At 55.1% G+C, this 21,558-nt stretch overlaps 1 protein-coding gene across 7 annotated transcripts in view; it reads right to left on the bottom strand.

Annotated features, from left to right (window-relative positions):
- Positions 1-8,231: 8,231 nt before the first annotated feature.
- Positions 8,232-21,558, bottom strand: part of FOXP4 (forkhead box P4) — a 54,500-nt gene continuing 41,173 nt past the window's right edge. For 4 of the 7 annotated variants that reach the window (XM_010369634.2, XM_030929010.1, XM_030929013.1 and 1 more), the window contains 10 exons: positions 21,254-21,358; positions 20,422-20,509; positions 19,295-19,378; positions 18,980-19,187; positions 18,803-18,879; positions 17,825-17,926; positions 14,208-14,329; positions 11,936-12,002; positions 11,231-11,400; positions 8,232-10,079 (listed from right to left, as the gene is read on the bottom strand). In XM_010369634.2, coding sequence (XP_010367936.2) covers positions 9,932-10,079; positions 11,231-11,400; positions 11,936-12,002; positions 14,208-14,329; positions 17,825-17,926; positions 18,803-18,879; positions 18,980-19,187; positions 19,295-19,378; positions 20,422-20,509; positions 21,254-21,358 — 1,171 coding nt within the window. In that variant the 3' untranslated portion in view covers positions 8,232-9,931. The remainder of the gene's footprint in view (positions 10,080-11,230; positions 11,401-11,935; positions 12,003-14,207; positions 14,330-17,824; positions 17,927-18,802; positions 18,880-18,979; positions 19,188-19,294; positions 19,379-20,421; positions 20,510-21,253; positions 21,359-21,558) is intronic. The other 3 variants (XM_010369635.2, XM_030929012.1, XM_030929011.1) reach the window with 3 other exon arrangements.

Here is a 21,558-nt window from a genome sequence, read left to right as displayed (position 1 = left end):
AAAAAAAAAAGGAGCAAGGGAAAAGGCAGGATGGGCTCAGATTGTATACCTCCTTATGAGTGCATATATGAGCCGGCCCTACTCCATCAGAGTCAGCAGTTCCCCCTGGTTCTCATGTCTTCTTATTTGTTGTCTCCCTGAGGACTCAAGAACAGGGGTGGGGACCCCTTCTGGGAAGGGCAGTCTAGAAACAGTCATGGGACTCACAGCTGGCAGTGGGAAGTCAAAAGCAGGTGGGAATCCCATCCCCAAGCAGAGTCCTAGGTCTGGACCTGATGACACTGCAGAGGGGTGGTGGGGCGGTTCAGGGGCTCCTCAATAGTTAAGACAAAGGTGGCTCTGGGCCGGGCATGGTGGCTCACACCTGTAATCCCAGCACTTTGGGAGGCCGAGGTCAGATCGAGACCATCCTGGTTAACACGGTGAAACTCTGTCTCTATTAAAAATACAACAAAATTAGCTGAGCGTGGTGGTGGGCACCTGTAGTCCCAGCTACTCAGGAGACTGAGGCGGGAGAATGGCGTGAACCCAGGAGGCGGAGCTTGCAGTGAGCCGAGATCCCTGCACTCCAACCTGGGCGACAGAGCAAGACTCTGTCTCAAAAAAAAAAAAAAAAAAAAAAAAAAAAAAAAAGAGAGAGAGAGAAAGAAAGGTGGCTCTGGCAGATGGGGCGCAGTGTGGAGCACCTGTGTGAACGGGAGGCAAGGGAGGTGGCAGGGAAGACAGGGCTGGCCTGCCTGTTAGACCTGATAAGGCCTTCACCCCGGGAGCCTTCTCACCTCCCTGCACTCCTCCCCTGTTGCACTCTCCACCCCCACCCAACCACTACACCATTCACACAAGTTTCTCTCCTACTTCTTCCGTGGAATTCCTTCTTCATCCTTCTCTTGCTTCCTGCTTTGCAAAGAATGCTCAGCTCCCATTGGCTGTCCCCGGATGCTCTCTCCCACAACCCACTCTGGTCCTCGGCTGTCACACCTTTGCCACGACCCACTCCCAGCTTCCTGACTTTGCTTCCGCATTGGAGAATCACCCCAAACTGACCTGTGTATCTTTCCCTACCCCAGAGCTCACCTAGTCAATCCACAAACCTTTATTGAGCATCTATTCTACACCCAGCCTGGGGCTGGGTGTTACAGGGAATATGGAAAGCAATGACTAGGCACAGGCCCTATCCTGAGGGGCTAACAGAGCAGCTGGCCAAAGAACACTGATATGTTGGCTGGGTGCGGTGGCTCACACATGTAATCTTAGCACTTTGGGAGGCCGAGGTGGGCGGATCACTTGAGGTCAGCAGTTGAAAACCTGTCTGGCCAACATGGCCAAACCCCATCTCTACTAAAAAAAATATATATATATATATATTTTTTTCTTAATTAGTCAGATGTGGTGGCGGGCACCTGTAATCCCAGCTACTGGGGAGGCTGAGGCAGGAGAATCGCCTGGCCGACAGAGCAAGACTTCGTCAAAAAAGAAAGAAAGAAAGAGAGAGAGAGGGAGGGAAGGAAGGAGGGAGGGAGGGAGGGAGGGAGGAGGAAGGAAGGAAGGAAGGAAGGAAGGAAGGAAGGAAGGAAGGAAGGAAGGAAGGAAGGAAAGAAAGAAGGAAGAGAAAATAACACTGATAGGTAAAGAAGTAAAATTTTTAAGTCAAGATAGGGCCCCATGCAAAAGAACATGCTCGACTCTGTAAGCTTTAAGCACCTTCCTTTGTGGCCACGTCTCCCGCCCCACGAACAGATGTGAGCCCAGATGTGCTTTGCCAATTTCCATCTGTCCAGCCCTGGGCACGGGAGCCACTTGACATCCTGCCACCCCTGCAAACCCCTCTAACAGTTTATCTTTTCCCTTGCTTGTCTTGAGCCCGCAGAGGCTGAAAGGATAAGAATTCTTCCTGTGGCATGGACCCCAAGCCTTGAAGTCTTTCTTTCTTCCCTCCCTCCCTCCCTCCCTCCCTCCCTCCCTCCCTCCCTCCCTCCCTCCCTCCCTCCCTTCCTTCCTTCCTTCCTTCCTTCCTTCCTTCCTTCCTTTCCCTCCCTCCCTCCTTCTTTCCTTCATTCCTTCCTTCCTTCATTCATTCATTCCTTTCCCTCCCTCCCTCCCTCCTTCTTTCCTTCCTTCCTTCCTTCCTTCCTTCCTTCCTTCCTTCCTTCCTTCCTTCCTTCCTTCCTTCCTTCCTTTCCCTCCCTCCTTCCTTCCTTCCTCCTTCCTTCCTTCCTTCCTTCCTTCCTTCCTTCCTTCCTTCCTTCCTTCCTTCCTCCTTCCCTCCCTCCCTCCCTCCCTCCCTCTCTCCCTCCCTCCCTCCCTCCCTACTTCTTTCCTTCCTTCCTTCCTTCCTTCCTTCCTTCCTTCCTTCCTTCCTTCCTTCCTTCCTTCCTTCCTTCCTTCCTTCTTCCTTCCTTTCCCTCCCTCCCTCCCTCCCTTCCTTCTTTCCTTCCTTCCTTCCTTCTCCTTTATTTATTTATTTGGAGGCGGGGTCTCACTCTGTTGCCCAGGCTGGAGTGCAGTGGCACGATCTCAGCTCACTGGAGCCTCTACCTCCTGGGTTTAAGCAATTCTCCCACCTCAACCTCCCGTGTAGCTGGGATTACTGGGGCGCACCACTATGCCCGGCTAATTTTTGCATTTTTGGTAGAGACGGGTTTCACCTTGTTAGCCAGGGCAATCTTGAACTCCTGACCTCAGGTGATCTGCCTGCCTCAGCCTCCCAAAGTGCTGGGATTACAGGCAAGAGCCACTACATCTGGCCCATTCTTTTTTAAGTGAAATATTCCAGCCACAAAAAGGTACAGAGAACAGATTTAACCTCTGTGTTCCCACCACCTTGCTCCAATACTAACCATTACCAATAGACTTGAAGCCCCTTGAATACTTCTCCCCATTGCATCCCCCTCCCCAGAGTGACAGCCACCGTCTTGAATTTATTTATCATTCCTACAAATTATTTAAATGTTTGGCACATGTATGTGTGCCCATCCATGATATATAGAATTATTACACGTTTGCAAACATTATACAAATGAAAATGGTCTCTATGTATCTTTCTTCAACTTACTTTTCTTTTTGCTCAAATTTGTCCTGCTGATGGGAACTCTTTATTTACTCTCTTTGCAGTATAATATTCCATTGTCAAATGTGCCACACTTGATTTCCCTCTGTCCTGTGAATAGACATTTAGGAAGACCCTGTTGAGCTGGTTCCTGACCTCCTTTCTCTCAGGTAGCCAAGAGCCCCTCTTTTACTCTGTTATGCAGAAAGCCTCCCGACACTATTTTCCAAAGCAACCCCCACCCTACTTAGGCCTTCATCATCTGTCACCTGGACAATCCCAAGAGTCACCTAACTGGCTCCTGTCACCCTATATGGTTCCACTTGGCCTGTTCCCCAAATCTCAGGTCAATCCTGTTACTCCTCTGCTCTAAATGCCCCTGTGGGTACAGCTCCCCCAAGCCCCAGCTTGGTCCCCAGTTTGATATGCGGGGCCCTTCCCTGTCTGGTGCCTGTCTTTTCACTATCACCTCCCAGTAACCCAGTCTCCCTGTCTGGCCTTCCTGGCTGTCCCCAGGTGTCCTGCCCAGTCCACCTGTGTGTTTTCAGCTATCCCTTGCCTTGCAAAGCTTTCCTGCTAAGTTGAATCTGTACGGCTCTGCTCTGCACACCTCTGCAGTTCACAGCATGTAGTGTGGGCACCACTCACTGGCCCCTGCCACGCCTGTGAAGTACCCATTTAAGTCCGAGACAGTCCCTCTGTGGATGGAAACTCCCCAGTGGCATCAGCAGCAGCGGCAGCATCACCGCTTACCGGCGTCAGCAGGTATCGGCATGCTTATGCCACCAAGACAGGTAATTCTCCCCTTAACCTTCTGAGTGGTCAGGGAGTCTTAGGGCCACTTTATAAGGAAACCACACCCCAATTCACTTGCCCAAAGCCCAGGGTCCGTCAGTTGGTAATGGCAGGGATGGGGCCGGGTTTCTAAGACCCTGTTGGCCCCCCTGTCTCGGCCTCTGTCTCTGCTGCCTCCATTTAATTTTTTGTTTTCTGCCACATTAACCTTCCCTAAGCTCCATCTCAGTTCCCCCGCAGGCCTAGAATGTTCTCTCTTCTCCCCTCTTTCTACCCAAATTTCCCCTCCTCAGCTCCAGAACTCTTCCAGGGAGTCTTCCAGGATACACTGGTTCCCAGTGAGCACCTGGGTCCCCCTGAACCCCTATGGTAACTGGCACCCAGGACTCCATTTTATTAACAGCCATTATGCATTGAGGGCATATTATGCAGCAGACATCTTTTTGTATATCATTAACCTTCTCAACAAGCCAGTGATGTAGAGATTATTATCCCACCCTATTCTACAGATGAGAACTCTGAGGCCCAGAGAGGTCCAGTGGCTTTCCCAAGGCCAGAGCTGGCGAGCAGCAGAGGCAGGATTTGAACCCTTGTGTTTCCTCCCTCACAGCACATGACACTCGGATGAGCTCCTTCTGTTTCTCAGCCAGAGAAGCAGCTCTCAGAGGACAGAGACTCACCCTGTGCTTCTCTGGTAACCGCCCACCTCTACCCCCCGCACCTGGCCCACTCCTGGAGCCCAAGCATGGTGGCCTTGTATAGACAGGCCTGCATTCCAGGTCCCAGAGCAGGAGGGCCTGGTGGGAGGGCCAGGGCCCGAAGCCCAGAGGGCCGGCTTGGTTACCCAGCCCGCCGCTGCACTGTTCCTGTTAATTCAGCCAGTCTTCTGAAGGTTGCCAGCCCCACGCCCTGTCCCTGGCCCCTCCTGGCTAGGACAGAGAGCCTTTCAGCCTGGGCTGCCGCCATGATCACCTTCTCGGGAGGGGCTGTTTTTCTAAACTTTTGATCCTGAGGCAGATGCAGACTGCAGTGAGCTGTCGGGGGTTCTGGGTGGTGGGATGTCCCGCCCTGGGGGTCCATGGCTGGTCACCTAGAGATGACCGCAGATGGAGGGGACCTCCGGTGTCAGCATATCGGGTAGTAGCATGTGCATGTTTGTGTGAAGATGTGTGCTGTGCGTGAGGGGTGTCATTTTAAACTCCCCACCACAGACAAGGGGATCTTTGTCTGCACTGCTCTGCCTCGCCATCCCATCAGAAGGGCCCGTCTGATTATTTTTATAGGGTGTTTCAGACTTCTTTCTCTGCTTCACTCTGTCCTCCAGCGACTGTTCCAAGATCAATTTACCTAATTCTGCTTAGAGAAGAATGGCAGCTGGGGAACTCAGACGCCAGGGCCTAATTCCCGGCTCTGAGGTGCTTGGAGCCTCATTTCCCCACTCAGAGCCTCCAGAGAAGCAGGGAGACAGCAAACACCAAAGTAAATCGTGTCACTAGAAAGCTGGGACAAACCACAAGGTCTCCCTCTTCTCTTTCTCCACCGTCAGCCACAGGTTCCTTTTTTTTTTTTAACCTGGATTGTTCATCTGCAAAGATTCTTTATTCTTAATGCTTTATCTGCTCATCTCTTTGACTCTGCCTCAGTTTCTTCATCTGTAAAATGGGGATAATAATAGTATCTAACTCAGAATCATTGTGGGGATGAAATGAAATATAAAGCTTCTAGGATAGTGCCTGGCACATAATGAGGGCTCATTAAATGTTACTAATTATTACTATTAAAAACAGGTACTGAGCCCTCTGCTGTGCGGGCGGCTGGCGTTCTCAGGAAGTTGTGCGGTGGGAGACTAGCAAGTTTGTCCAGAGGAGCTGGTCTGCTTTGTTTAAAGCGCCCTCTGCTGACCATTGGCAAGAAGGCCTTGGGCAAGGTGGCGAGTTCACGGTGCGGGTGCCAAGGGGAAGGGGGACTTCTGTTGGATATAGAGCCCAAAGCGCTACTTATCCCACCCCCAAAATGTCCGGCTTGGAGTATTTCTCTTTTTTTTCCCAGCCTGAAAACGGGTTCCAGAGATAGCTTCCCCAACAGGGCTCAGCAATGCTAAGACCAGGACAAGCTGCCAGCCGCAGCTAACAACAGCCTGCTCCCTGGCTGTGAGTTAACAGTAGGAAGAAGAGAAGCTACATACCCAGCACGCAGGGCTTCCTGACGGCAAAGCGTGATGGGGGTGGGGGGTAGACGTGTTGGTTCTTACTTCGAATAAGGTAATAATGGTGGGGGGACTGCCCCATGTAGCATGTCAGATCAGGAAGAAAACAAATTATTGGGTCTATAAGCCCAATGCACTCAGAAAGTGGTGGTTCATAACAGCTCTTTGTTTCTTATATTGCAAGACCCTCTCCTGTACCAGTGTCCAAAATAGATCATCACCCCACCTGCAAATGCACTGACCATTCACTATATCCCTGTGAGAGTAATAAAAAGAGGACTCGAGTTGAAGCAGGAGAAACTAAAGTTAGACTGCAGGAAGGACGGTCCTGAGAATAAAGCTAGGTGTAGTCTTGTCCCTCCAGAGTCTGGCATAGGAAGAATGCCCCCGGGGCCGTCCACAGAACTGACCCTCTTCTTCAAGAGAGTAGAGTAAGGGGGCTGGGAGACTGGCAGCCAACACCTAAGGATTCTCTGGGGCATTCTGGTAGGTCCCAGCTGGGAGGGGAAGAAGGGGAAGGGGGAAGCAACCGCAGCAAAATCATGGGTAATCATTTTATTGCATTGTAGAGAATGCCGTTGTCCGCGGATTACATGCAGCTAGGTTTACCCTGCAAGGCCCCGGCAGCCTCCATGGAGGGCTGGGAGGGGCAGATTTCAATACACATCAGTGCTACTTCTTTAAACAGTGTCTGGTGGGGAAATTCTGGGACCAAGCTGAGCTCCCCAGCCCCTCTCGAGGTACTACGGGGGACAGAGAATTCACCTGAGGCTCTACACAAGCGTCCGGAGGATCAGGGCTGTGGTGGAGCAGGCCTGTGGAGTGGATGAAGGTGAGACAAGAGAGAGCGGGGCGAGTGAGCGACAGGCAGAAATAGATGGAGGAAAAGGACAGAAGACAGGCCCGAGAGTAGAGAGGTCAGCAAAGACTCACCCTCCAGGTCCTTCTCCCGACATTTGGCTGGAGAGTTCCAGCAGTTTGATGATTTGTGGGAAGGGTGATTGACTCCAGTTCAGCTTTCTCAACACCCTCCCCTCCCCTGATCCCCAAATACACTCTTTCTTGGGCCTTGTCCCTAGGGATAGGCCTGGGGCTCCTTTCTGCCCTCAAGGAGGGAGTGTCCAGAAGGTGGCATTAGACCAATGAGGGCCGGGCGCAGTGGCTCGCGCCTGTAATCCCAGCACTTTGGGAGGCCAACGCTGGCGGATCACCTGAGGTCGGGAGTTCGAGATCAGCCTGACCAACATGGAGAAACCCCATCTCTACTAAAAATACAAAAAAATTAGCCCGGCATGGTGGTGCATGCCTGTCATCTCAGCTACTTGGGAGGCTGAGGCAGGAGAATCACCTGAACCGAGGAGGCAAAGGTTGCAGTGAGCCGAGATCACTTCATTGCACTCCAGCCTGGGAAACAAGAGCAAAACTCCATCTTAAAAAAAATAAAAAATAAAAAAGACAAATGAGACGGCTGAGGCCGTGCGGATATGCAGTGGTCTGAGGCGGCGGGAAGGGCTCTGTGTTAAGGAGGGGCAGTAGGTGGGGAACCAGGACTTAACATGGGATGAGAGGCACAGGCTGGTGTGCTGGGGCTGGGGGAGGTGTCAGGGCCCATCTTTGGCTTAACAGCTTGGCCCTCGGCCTCTTTCCTTGCGGTCTATCCAGGGTCCCCTTTGTATAGGTTGAATGATCCCGTTTCCGCCATGAGCCCTCTATGACTATGACAACTATGGTCACCGCAATGTGCCACGTGGATGTACATGCACACTAATGGTCCTGCTTCAGGGTGCCACTGCCACACCTGGGCACGACTACACACACACACCTATCCAGGCAGCCCCCTCGAAGACATGGACAATGGGCCCAGAAGGACACCTGGGCATGGGGGTGGACGTCTCCAGAGCTGGTGACACAGGTAAAGAAATCCTGCGGCAGTAGTCCTCTCCATCCCTGCAGCAAATCAGCTGCCTTGCTTCAACACTCTGGCAAGAACTTGGATTTCAAACTAGTGAAAGAACTAGGGCAAAGGATTGGGACTCCCCTGTATGGCTACTCATTCCATTCACTCACAGAAACCACCACCACAGCGACCCTCACATTGCAGCTGCTCTGCCCAGGCTCCCCCAGCAGAGCGATCTTTCAGCTTTAAGGCTCCTCCCCTCCCGCATCTTGGCGACAGACACAGGGCCCGGTGAATAGAGGACGTTTAATATTTCTGTGCTGGTCAAACGGAACACAGGTGGGGAATACATGGGGAGGGGGCAGAGGGCCCCCTGCCTCTCAGGAGGGGTGGCTTGTGAGGGGTGTATGTGGGGGATTCTTGGGAAATATCCAAGGAGTCTTCTCAGTAAAGGGGCCAGGCTAGGGGTGTTATGAGCATCCGATACACCCAGTCCTTGGCCTTGAGTTGGGGTCCCCCATAGGGGGTCTGTGGAGAGTCTCACTTTTTTCCAGCTCTTTTGCTGGAATCCACACTCCCAGCACAACGAGTGACTTGGTCCTAGAGAGGGGTCTGGAGAGCCCCCAGGAAGCAGCCCAGGGTCGGGGAGGAGGGCTCCCGTGCCCACTCCCGAGAGGGTGAGAACCCGCTTCCTCCCCTCCTTTCTCCTTCCCCCAGGCTGGGCAGGAACAGAGGGGAGGGGAGCAGGGCCCTGCCTCCACTGAGCCCCAGGGTCCTCGGGGTAGATGGAGGAGGGGTGGAGAGAGAGGGTCTTGGCCACCAACAGACACTGTAAACTTTGGTTTAAAACAATAACTTAAGTGGAGGGAGGGCTTCCAGCCTGGGGCCGAGGTGGGAGACTGGGAGGGCAGGTGCTGGGGAGGCGACAAAGGAAAAAGCCAACAAAAAGTTTTGGTTTTTGCTTCCGGCATAAGAAAGGTCTTTGGTCATCCGTTTAACTGGGGCAGGTGGAGGGGCGGGGGTGGGAGGCGGGCAGGGCAGGGGAGCTGAGGGCGACTGCAGAGGAAGGGGAGCTGAGGGAGGGTGACAGGACTGCAGAGAGGCCTGTAGGCTGGATGTGGGTGTGGAGCAGGGGTCCAGCCTGGCCTTCTCCTGGGCTCCCAGCCCAGGCCCTGCCTCTGGTCTCAGGGGGAGCTTGGCTCCACCTGCAGAAGCACACCTGGCACAGACCTCTGTGGGTGAGGCGGTACCAGGCCTCTTCCTATGGGGGCGGCTGGAGGAGCCCCCAGCAAACAGGGGTGGGGGTGAAGGCCTGGCTCAGCGTGGTTCTGTCTCAGGTTGGGGGCGGGGCTGGAGCCAGGTGGGCCTGCTCACACGGACCCCCACAGGGCACACACAGTCCCACCCCAGCAGCAGGGGGGGCTGTTTCTTCTGGGGATGGTCTGGAACTTCAGTTCCTCCACCCAGACCACGGCAGGGTGGGAGCTGGGGGTGGAGAGTTCTTTCTTCACAGTACGGAAAAGAAGGCGGAAGGGAGCACGAGTTAGGAAAGTGGGGGCCTCTGGCCAGAAAACACGGCCAGAGCCAGGTGCCAGGGGGCCCTGGGTTTGACAGGGTGGCTAAGCCCCGCCTGCGGGTCTCCATGGTGCTGAGGGGCCCTGTGGGGAGAGCTGGTGGGGGAGGAGGGCCCTGCTGCTGGTGGTGGTTGGGGGGAGGCGGTTTCAGATGTGGGGAGGGTCTGAGGAGGGGTCTGAACCCTCCGTGTCCTCTACTGGTCCCAGACCAGGGCTGTGTCCCTGGGGGTGGGGACTGTCCCTGCCCCCATGTGTTTTTGTCAGGTCACACTGGGAGCTGCTGGCCTGGGCCTCCCCCATCTGAGTCCTGGACTTGCCTTGAGGCTCGGGAGGGGCTGTGGAGTGAGGGGAGATGGGGCCTGGATTCTGGAAGGGAGGGGTCTCACCCCAGCCCTGTCGGTCCCTACAGGCCCTTAGGACAGTTCTTCTCCTGGCAGCTCCTCCTCCAGGTCTCTGTCTTCTGGAGGCCCCGAGGCGCTGGGGTTAGGGGCACCCAGGGGAGGCCCCGGCTGCCTGTCTTCCTCCGCCTCTGCTGGCTCCTCCTTCACGTGCACCTGGTGGCTGAGGCAAAAGTATGGCATGGGCACCCGGTGGCTGTCCTCTGATCCCCTCTGCCCCCTGCCCCCCAAACGCACCCACAACTCTGGAGCACAGTGGGGTGCTGACAGCCCCCTCCCCAGGATCGCATCAGCCCTGAGGGCTGATCTCCCCTAGGGCTCTCTTCAAAAAAAGCCGGTGCTGGGGCAGAGACTGCTCTGGGTTGGGGAGGAAAGAAGAGGGGAGCAGAGGGGAGATGAGCGAATGGAGGAAGGAGAAGAAAGAGAGAAGAGACGCCAGGTGAGGTGGCTCACAATGTAATCCCAGCATTTTGGGAGGGCGAGGCTGGTGGATCACCTGAAATCAGGAGTTCGAGACCAGCCTGGCCAGCATGGTGAAACCCCATCTCTACTAAATACAAAAAAATCAGTCGGGCGTGGTGGTGCGTGCCTGTAATCCTAGCTACTTGGGAGGCTGAGGCAGGAGAATCACTTGAACCCAGGAGGGAGAGACTGCAGGGAGCCAAGATCTTGCCATTGCACTACAGCCTGGGTGACAGAGCGAGACTCCATCTTAAAAAAAAAAAAGAGAGAAGAGAGGAGGAGGAAAAATAAGAAAGGAAGACTATATTGGCCAGGCACGGTGGCTCAAGCCTGTAATCCCAGCACTTTGGGAGGCTGAGACGGGTGGATCACGAGGTCAGGAGATCGAGACCATCCTGGCTAACACGGTGAAACCCCGTCTCTACTAAAAAATACAAAAAACTAGCCAGGCGTGGTGGTGGGCGCCTGTAGTCCCAGCTGCTCGGGAGGCTTGAGGCAGGAGAATGGCGTGAACCCGGGAGGCGGAGCTTGTAGTGAGCCGAGATCCAGCCACTGCACTCTAGCCTGGGCGACAGAGCAAGACTCCGTCTCAAAAAAAAAAAAAAAAAAAAGAAAGGAAGAAAAGAGGGGGAAGAGAAGGCAGGGAGGTAGGGAGAGGGGGTAAGAAGAATAGGCAGGTGGGACATGGGAGGGCTGAGAGGGTTGATGAGGGAAGGAAGAGAGAAGCCACTTGTTCTGGGGAGAGGCGTGCTGGGGGTGGGATGGGGAACCCCACCCAGAGTGGGGGATGATGCCTCCTCCCTGGTGCTTGAGGGGCACTGGGGTGGGTGGGGGTCTATGCTGTGTGCTCACCTGTACTGGGGTGGGGAGAGGCGAGGAGGGCTGCTGCTGCCATTGCTGGGCAGCGGCTCCACGGGGGCACCCACGTCATCGTGGCTGAGGGGCAGGAGGCTGCTGGCGGAGCCAGGGTTCAGCATGCCAGGGCTGTTGAGGAGGGGGAAGCTGCTCTCGGCCAGGGCGGCCTGGAGGGGCACAGGGTTGGGCCTCGTCAATAGCTCCACAGGACAGGGCACACTCAGTCAAGTGCTGTGCCTTCCCCATCTGCTAGAGAGCCGCCTGTGTGTCTGCTACTGGCCCCCTGGGTGGGCAGGTCTGGGCAACCCCACGCCCCAACTCAGCCTTTGAATGTAGCACCCCTCCCCCATGGCTGGAACTCTGACCCCCAACGTCCTACCTCCCAGCTTTCCTGGAACCTGGGCCTGGCTTATCCCCTCTCCCAGGGGACAGAAAATCCCCAGACTGACAAGCCAGGAAAGGGGATGCTATGGGTATGCCATCCTCCCAGCTGCCTGCCTTGTCTGAACCCAGCCTTGAAAGCAGAGGTGGAGACTGGCCCCAAGCTGGGGTGGGGCAGAGAGGTGGGGTCTTGGAGAGTTTGGGTCTTCACCCTCTTTCCCTCCTCTGGTGAGTCCTCTGCAGGGGAGGATGAGGGTCTCTTGTATGAGAAAGCAAGGGGGCGGGAGGTAGAGGTGAGTGGGTGGGCTCTGGGCCGGTCACCTGGTAGCTGGCATTAAGTGCTCCATAGCTGAGGCCCGAGATCATGTTCTTCACCAGGGTGGGGCTCCTGGAGGACAGAGAAGGCCATCTTTGGCTCACTCATTCACTTAGCTCTTCATGCGCATCTCTTTACTCTCACTAAGTCAAGGCCTGTGCTGGAAATGGGTCCCATTCCCTATTCCGGGAGGCCAGAGCGGATCAGCCACTGTCTTGGAGCTGTGTGTGTGCTTGGTCTGATTCGGTTCTCACACTGAACTGGCCCTCGAGGAGCAGCCCCTTCACAGGTGGGTGCAGGGGGCTTGGTTCAGGGACCTGTCCAGGTCTCGGAGCTGGGAAGTGGGAACTGGCATCCCCCCAATGTCTGCCTTCACAGCATGCTGCCCCCAACCCGTTTTCTCTCTCCGGTCTAGATTTTCCAGTGTTTGGCAAGGTCCGATCTATAGCCTCTACTAGTAGTTAGTTACACACCTATTCTGCCCACACTGTCTTGCCATCCTAGATTCTGGGACATGTCAGACATATGCTCAGCCTGTTCCCACATGCTCCATACAGAAGGCTTCTCTGCACAGGAAGGTGCTTGGGAGTTGGGACAGGAGAAGCAGTGGCTGAGGGCTGTCCCTCTTCCAGTGATGACACCATCACAGAGCTCTCATAGGGCCTAAGGAAGCGGCCAAAGGTCACCAAACTGGTGAAAGCAGAGGTGCAAGTGCAGCCAGGTCTTCTGATGTAAGTCAGTAATGAGACATGCCAACACCCGGCCTGGAGACTGGCCCCAGGCATTCACCAGGGCATGGCTTCCCTCCACTCTCCACGCTCCCACACTGCCTGGGGTGCAAAGGCTCCTGCCTGGAGAGCAGCTTATCTTTGAGGGGAGCAGACACCCCACACCTCAGAGACATCCATCTAACTTGCTCTCCTTACCCAACAGCTTTGGCCCAAGGGGCACAGCAAGCTGGTGGCTGGGGTGGGGGTATCTGGGGTGGGGAGAAGGCCACTGCTGCTACGTGGAAGCCAAAAGGGAGGTCCTGACCCTGTCCCAGGCTCCTCAGTTTCCGTTTAAACTGCCAGGTGGAGGCCAGGTGCCATAGCTCATGCCTGTAATCCCAGCATTTTGGGAGGCCGGTGCGGGCAGATCACCTGAAGTCAGGAGTTCGAGATTAGCCTGGTCAACATGGTGAAACCCTGTCTCTACCAAAAATACAAAACTTAGCTGGGTGTGCTGGTGCATGCCTGTAATTCCACCTTCTCGGGAGGCCAAAGCAGGAGAACCGCTTGAACCTAGGAGGTGGAGGTTACAGTGAGCCAAAATCGTGCCACTGCACTTCACCCTGGGCAACAGAGCAAGACTCCCTCTCAAAAAAATACTAGGCCGGGTGCGCTGGTGCACGCCTGTAATCCTAGCACTTTGGGAGGCCAAGGCAGGTGGATCACCTGAGGTTGGGAATTCGAGACCAGCCTGACCAACGTGGTGAAACCACATTTCTACTAAATACAAAAAAATTAGCCAGGCATGGTGGTGGACACCTGTAATCCCAGCTACTCGAAAGGCTGGGGCAGGAGAATCACTTGAACCTGGGAGGTGGAGGTTCCAGTGAGCTGAGATCGCTCCATTGCACTCTAGCCTGGGCAACAAGAGTGAAACTCCTTCTCAAAAAATAAATAAATAAATAAATAAATAAATAAAATAATAAAATTAAAATAATAAATAAATAAATAGCCAGGTGGTGAAGCCGAGCACAAAAGACTAGGAGGGCAGAGACCTGGTCCTGGAACCAGCTCTACCACAAATCTGCTCTGGGGCCTCCTGCCAGTCCCTGGCCCTCACTGGCCCTCCTCTGCCGTAAGATGAATTGGTGGGGTCCCGGGACCTCAGAGGTCTAGTCATCCTGATAAGCTGAGAAAGCGGGTGTCTTGGGGGTGGCAGCCCCTCACCCATGGCCCGTTGGCCAGCATCTGCCTGTGTGTCAGCTCTAGCCAGGGCTACTTGAGGCCCCTGTCTCTCTTTGCTACCAGGCCTCCCGCTTGGCCCCTTCCCTCAGTCAGAACGAGGACAGAAGAGGACATAAATGTCTGCCTTCTGATTATCCATCACGTTCAGATTCCAGTCCCCTGTCCCCAAGCACTAGTCTCCTCTGCTCCTTTCTCCCCACACCCCTTCCCCCAGCCAGGAAGGATCTGGTGCACATGGGTACCCTGGAGAGGCAGGGGGTGGGGGTGAGCTGGCTTCTGCCCCCTGGGCAGGTACACCCCACCCAGCTCTGGACGCACGTACCCTGTCATCTTTGGCGGTCTCCGCTTCTGATACTCCCGCTCATCCACAGTCCACACGGCACCCTTGACATTCTCCACGCGGACGAAGCACTTGTGCAGGCTGAGGTTGTGGCGCACGGCATTCTGTGGGTGCAGTGAAGAGGAGCTCAGAGGCGGTTTGCTTGGCCAAGCACAAACAGGACAGTCTTCATCCCATCCCATGTCCCACGCAGCAGTGACCCACCTTCCCCAGCTCAGGGATGAGCAGGGCAGGGGGGTGGGCTGGAAGGAGACCCCACCAAAGGGAAGGCGGGCCCCTACCCTTTCCATAGAGCCAGGGGCTCCCAGCCTCTTCACCATGGATGACCCATTTTATTAGCTGCCTCCTCTCTCCCTGCCGCATCTTGGAAAGTTCTGTCTACTAACTAAATGCTATTTAGTTAGTAATAATCTGTTTCATCATCTTTATTAATCAAAGACACATGTAATTGTTACTCAGGGCTTTGGATCAGCAGCAGATCACATTCGGGCCCCAGCATCTCTGCAAGCCCAGGATGCTTTATCTCAGGTGCATGCAGAATTTCCACTAAGCTTTTAAAAGTTTGGGAAAGAATTCACAAACCCTCACTGCCACCTCCACTGACCCACAGGAGCCTGGGAGCCATGCTTTGAGCTGTGGCTCAGAACAGGCAGCTTATATTTTGAGAGCATAAGGTATACAGTAGAGGCCTCACACATACTTGTTGAAATAAACAGGGAGAGAGGAGAGTGTGGGTTGACAGCTGAGAGGCAGAAAGTGGAGAGAAAGAAGATAAGTCACCTTGTCCGTCTCACCTCCTCCTGGAAGGATAACTTCAAGAATTGAGGTCATCTGGTTTGTAGGACGCTTGGGTGAGGGCGGGGTGCTTGGCCCAATTCCCCCCTTCATCGCCATGGGAGCCCGGACTAGGGCCCTAGTCTGCCCCGCCTCATTGTGTCCCTCAGTCCTGTCCCTGCACCCTCCTCTCTCATCTGCACTGCCCGCATCGAGAGCTCCCGGTTATCACCATCCCTGCCTGCATCCCTGTCCCTGTTACCTGTCCTCCCTTAGCCTCCCCCGCCTCGTCCCCATCCTTGTCTCCTCTTTACATTTCTAAACGGGGAAGAAAGCGGGTAGGGCAGGCAGCCCGTGCCCCTGGAGATCCCCTCTCCCTCTCTCCCTTCCAACTCTTGCCACTTGCAACTGGCCCGATTTCATTACCAATTTTAATTTGCCTCTAATTAAATCCTGTGTATTTTTCCGACTCGCTTGCTAATCCACGAGGGAGGCGGGCGGCTGGAGTGGAATCTCTTGGAGCGATAATTACAAAGGGCCTAATCACGCCGGGGCTCCTGCCTCGGAATAAATTTGCCCGCATTACGGGGCTCCGATCCTCCGCTTTGCAAATGAGAATGACCCCAATTTCCGAGGATGGCCTCACCGGGGCTTTTTTCCCTCATTTCGAAGCCTGATTCGTGATGAGAGACTAATTCGTTACGCTGAAACATTAACGGCAATTTAAGGGGTCTGGTGGGGGCTGCGTAAACAAAAGGATGGGCCCACAACACGGGCCTTGGGAGGGGATGGACACAGGGAGGGCCAGCAAGGACCATCAGCTTGGCAGATGGCAGCTCTGTCCCTGGATGAACGGCAGCTGGCTGGGCCCGCACCATGCCGGCTCCCAACCCTTCTGCCCTGGTCTGAGGTGGAAAGTATCTCAGGGTGGGAGCCAGCAAAGGTGAAGAAGGGAAAGAAGGAAGCACAAATAATGTGGGAGAGGAAGAGAGATGACCTGAGGGGCTGAGAAATGAGTGGAAAGTAGAGGTAGAAGGGAAGCACAGTTGGGTATAGACTGCGTATTTCCAAAGTAACATGAATGAATTTGGTTGAAAAAAAACCAGAAGGTCAAAGTGGACCTCAAGTTGGATGGATTCTGTTGTGCCATGAGGAAGGCTCAGGCAGTTTCCTCAAGCAACAAAGGCAGCAGCAGAGTACTGCTAACAGGGAAAGTCACCACCACTTTCCCCAGCCCAGATGCTTCTTACTGGACCCTAGACTAGGTGAGGGGAGATGGGGGTGAAGAACTAGGAGGGGAGGGAGAAACACACCACAGAGATGTCAAAGGCTGGACTGGGCAAGGGTGGCAGGGTTAGAATATTGGGGGGTGGCTTCAGGATGGTCACTGAGTGGTTTAAGGAAGTCACCGAATCTGACCTCAAGAGAAGAAAGAATTAATTGCAGCAGGGCATAACAGGTAAGACAGAAGGAAGGAAGGAAAGAAAGTGGCTTCGCAGTACTTTGCCCCCAAAAAGGAGGCTGTCTTATGGAAAGGAGGCTCTATATTGCTACCCCTAAAGGCAAAGGATTAATATGCATTATTCAACATTAGGTAATAATTATAATGATCCCTTACATTTGTAGGGCTCTATCATTTATAAAAATCTAGTATCTGAACTGACTTGGAGGTTGGAGACTGGACCAGGTGGTCCCAAGCAAGCCCTGCTGGCTCAGAAAGAGGGCAGGAATGTGGTTGGCAGAAAATGACATCACTCACAGCCAATGAGAGCAGCTGTCCCAGCCTCTCAGCTTCTCTCCCAAGCTTTGGGAATTGGGTATGGGGATATGAAAGTCATGATGCAGTCCCTTCGGCTGCATTTAGCATACTCCCAGGGCAAAGGTAGGCAGGCACTGTGCAGACCCCACCAAGTCCTGGGCGCTGGTGGGGAGGAGGGGCTCAGTGACACTTGTTGAAACCTAGTGGGATTGGGGGAGGTAGCCCGTTTAACTGCAGTTTCTTCGGTGGCCAGCAGGGGAACTCAGGAGCCAGGGATCCAATTAAGGTTCTGAGATAGAGTCCTTCCCCGCCTCTAAGCTTCCCTGCAGGGGCCAACACTCTCTCCTCCTTCCCCCCGGCCCACCCCCCCCCCCCGACCCCGCCCACTCTCCCAATTTAGATATCGCCTTCCCACCTTGACACACACACACACACACACACACACACACCTTTTGGCTATAGAAAAATAAATGGCCTAGTGCCCTAGCATCTCTGTGTCCCATTTTTCTAGGGTCCCCCTCTTGCCTGCTTCTGCTCTCCCAGGAAAACTTATGGCTGAAGGTGTTGAAATGACTAATTGGATGGAGACAATTATCTTCCTGCCAGGGACGGCAGTGCTGGGGAGGGCTGTGAGTGCCGTCAGTGCCCCAGTGTGTGGTCCACGGCTCTTGGTCCATCCATGTGTCTATACCTGCACCTTCCTAGCCCCAGCCCAGGCTTTAGAACATGCACCTTAAGCCAACTTGGGCATCAACAATTCCTAGAGGCCCTACTTCATGGGGCTGGCATCTTTGGGGCCCTTGGGGGTGTGCCCTAGAGAAGGATTGCTTCCCAGAAAGGAGGCAGCACCAGGCTGGAAGGAAGGGATCCCTAAAAGGAGGTTATGGAACAATCCACAGCTCCTGCTGAGGTGGGTGTGGGCACGCAGCCCTGGCTGGGCCCTTGGGTGGCTGTTTCTGCAGGACTAATTGTTTAGGGAACTAACTATTAGGCAGCCTTGGTCTCCACGGGATATGGTAAGTCCAAGGGTGACTGGGGCCCAGAAGGTAGAAGGGGCCTGCTTCACCTTCCAGGTGGCAGTGTTTCTGCGGAAATAGGCGAACATCCTGGTGAACCAGTTATAGATCTCATTCAGCGTCAGCTGCCTGTCAGGGGTTTCCAGGATGGCCTGCAGGCAAGGAACAAGCAAAGGGACAGTCAGCCTGGGCCTCGAAGGGTCACAGCTCTGAGTTCCCTCCCCCAGTATCTCTCCCTTCTGTCTGGCCCCGAGCTCACCTTGTGAGAAGACCTGCTCAGAAATGTGTGGATAACAAGATGCGTGGTGGCTGGTGGGTCTCCTGAGAGACACAGGCTGGCTACAGCCCAGCCAAGGATAAAGAGGGCAGGAGCTTCCAAGGGCTATATATTTGTACAAAAAGGACTGGAGGTGCTTCTGGAGAGGAAATGCCTTTAGTACCCAGCCCTGGACTGAGGGTGAAAGCAGTCAGTCCTGTCTTTCTTGGGCGAGACATCCACCAGGTGGAGGCTGTTTGGAATTTATCCTGATTTTGGCAAAAGGCACACTAAGCACAGTGTGTGTGTGTGTGTGAGAGAGAATGTGTGTGAGGGTGTACATGCCTCTGTGGGTATCAGGGAGAATATATGTGTCCATGTATGTTCACGCTTGAGTGTGAATACTATGTGAACACTGGTGACATGAAGATCACGGGCTTGAGGGAGGAAAGGGGAAGGAGACAGACGAAGAGCGACTCTAAGTCTATCATGGGGTGCTATGTACATGGAATCAGCACACAAATGTCAAGGTGGGTGTCAGCAGGAAGAGCAGTGTGTATACCCCCAGAGACACATGACCCTACCCAGCAGGCTGACGGGGCCCAGCCTGCAGGATAGCCCCGCATAGCAGAGAGGGAAGATGGCCATGTGAGAGGGAGCGGGACAGCTCCACTGCTTGGCCCCAGGACCCTCCTGGAGGCAGGGGTGTGGTGGGGGCTGGGGAAGCAGCCTGTGTGCCATTCCCTACCCTCCTCCTACCTGCCCTGCTCACCTGGCGGATGAGGGAGGCGTAGGTGAAGGGGGGCCGGACGTCGGCGTTCTTGTAGAACTCATGATTCTGGGCCAGCTCTGGGGAGACAGGCAGAGGATGAGACAGCCAGACATGGGGCTCAGCTGGGAAAAACAGCCTCACTCTGCTATCACCCTGCAGCCCCCAGCCCACCCTCACCTGAGGAGATGGGGGAGCAGAACTTGTCACTGCTTCTCCGACGGGCTGGGCCTCCACCATGCAGGGAGGCAGAGCCCAGGCCAGGGGGCCGTAGGGGGGTGACAGGGGCTGCGGCCGAGGTCGGGGGATGCACAAGACCATCTGGGAACGAGTCTGCTGCAGAGACGGTCACCTTGGAGAATGAGGAGGAGCCGGGGACCGGGTTCAGCTGTGAGCAACGGGGAGGGTACTGAGACCAGTGCCCGAGGGTGGGGGCCCCAAGGCTCCGCGTCCGTGGAAGGCTCTGGGAGGGGTGGGGAGGGGAGCAGCACTCACTGGCTGGCTGAAGGGCTTGGGTTCTGAGGGCCGCATGTGCAGGTGAGCCATCATGGCCTGCAGCCGCTCGCTCTCCTTGGCGAGCTGTGGAGGGTTGCAAGGCAGGAGGTGAGCAGGAGGCTGAACCCTGGAGGTAGTGTTGTCCCATCCCTCCACCGCCAGGCCCTTCAGAAGGTCACCGGTTCACATCCCCATTCCCCTCCTTGCCTCAGCATCCCGGCTCCCTCTCTCCCCCGCTCCAGGGAGGCCTCAGCAATGCTCTGCCCCTCAGGGGCTGCCAGCTCCACGAAGCCTCTCCCTTTCTCCCCTGGATGGCAACCATTTGAGCCTTCCCAGTGCGTCCTGGCTGGAGCTTATCCCTGCCTCTACATGTTGGGGGGCTTCTTCCTCCCCACCCACAGGGGGCGGCCACTGTGCCTTGTGCAGTGGCACTTGTGTGTGAGGGCCTCACATACTGAATGCAGATGCAGGAATGGATGAATGGCTCAGACACCCCATTCATAAACTCAATGGGTCTTTCATGACCACCCTCTCACGGCAGGGCTGAGGGTGACGGACAGGTGCTGGAGGGAGAGGGGTGAGCACAGAGGAGCTGCCCTGAGTAGCTTCCTAGGAACCCTGTGCTGCCGAGTGTCCACTCCCAAATAGCTGGGAGGCTCCCTTGGGAGAGCCAGGCTTCCTGGGTTCTAATCCCAGCTCTGCCGCTCACAGGCAAGTTACTTGAGCTCTGTGGGCCTGTCTTCTCCGTCTGGAAAATGGGGACAATAATGGTACCCACCACATAAGGTTGTTGAGAGGATTCCTTGAGTTATATAAAGTATTTAGTACAGCACAAAGTAAGTGCTCCATATGTTAGCTGTTAATACTATTTTTGACGTTTCTATGTAGCATGAGTCTCTTCTGGACCTCCCAGCAGAGACGCCCCCAACCTTGGTTTACCCCTCAGAATCCAGCTGTCCTCACCTCACAACCATGGTCATTAGAACCTAGAAAGCATAAGATGGTGGCTTTGACCATAGGACCCTTCCATGAGACCCTCCCAACAGAGCCCACCTAGCAAGTCAGTGCTGTGGGTGGGCAGGGGCTGGAGCCCACCATGTCCCTCCCCAGCATCTTCCGGGCCACACCTGGATCTCCAGCTGCTGCACCACCTGCATCTGTACCCGGCACTGGGCTGTGCTCCGGTCATCCAGGGCATGCTCTGTGTTGAGGTGTCTTCAAGGGGAAGGGAGGAGAGAAAGTTGCCTCCGGTTTCCCTGCTGCCACCATCCTCCCATCCTATCCTCTAATCCCACCCACGGCCTGAAAAGCAGACAGACCAAGAGATACAAAGAAGAGAAAGAGGTGGGAAAACGGGGCAATGGAGGAAGGCTTCTCCCTTCTCGTCAGCCTCCTTTGATGTCTTTGCTAAAATCCCAGCTACAGAGAGATCTAATTGCAAATGAACTAATTAAGTAAACCTCTGACGAAGCGTGAAAACAATTTGTTTGACCCTGATGCTGCAAGGGTCTGGGAGACAGTGGAGTTAATCAGTCAGTGACAGAGCCTGGCACGGCTGTGGCAGCTGGCTGCCTGCTGCCAGCCGCCTGTCCACCTCCCGACCTGCCTGTCTGTGGTCCTCAGCCTGTCGCTCGCCATCACTTCCCGGGGCTGAGGCTGGAGAGGAGCTGGGGAGGGTGGGGGGAGGAGAAATGCTTATGTTTGTCCTCTCCTTCTCCTACCCGCACGCTGTGCTGGGGATGGGGTCGGAGAAATGCAGGCCCAAAAATATAGACAGGATAGGGAGTGGGAGGATCAGGGAGTCCGTGGGGGGCAGAGAAAGAACTAGAACCTCCTGGAGTGAGGACAGTAGTACAGCTAGTGAGGAGGGCCCCAAGAAGGGGCAAGCTAGTGGTCAGGGATGGGGGAGGGGCCCTCTGGGGAAAGGCTGCTGGGGGAGGGGCTAGGGGTGACACCTACTTGATAAACTGGCCCAGGTCTTCACACAGGGTCTCACAGCCTGGCCACTTGCACTCTCCGTGTCCGTACAGGGGGTGGGAGCCGGGAGTCTCCTCGTGGGAAGAGCTGGGAGGACAGCAGGGAGGTGGTCGATCAGGCACCCTGAAGACCCCAGCGGCCCTGTAGTCAGCTGAGCACCAGCTCCCCTGCTGGTGACATTTCTGTCCCTAATACAGGTTTCCTAGTGGCCAAACACCATCTGTACACCCCAGGAGAGGGAGTGAACCTCTGGTCCCTGGGCTCCACCCCCTCCCTCCCAGTCCCCA

Source organism: Rhinopithecus roxellana, chromosome 4 (genome assembly GCF_007565055.1).
Source record: "Rhinopithecus roxellana isolate Shanxi Qingling chromosome 4, ASM756505v1, whole genome shotgun sequence".
Classification (NCBI taxonomy): Eukaryota; Metazoa; Chordata; class Mammalia; order Primates; family Cercopithecidae; genus Rhinopithecus; species Rhinopithecus roxellana.
This window is presented reverse-complemented; position numbering and strand designations above follow the sequence as displayed.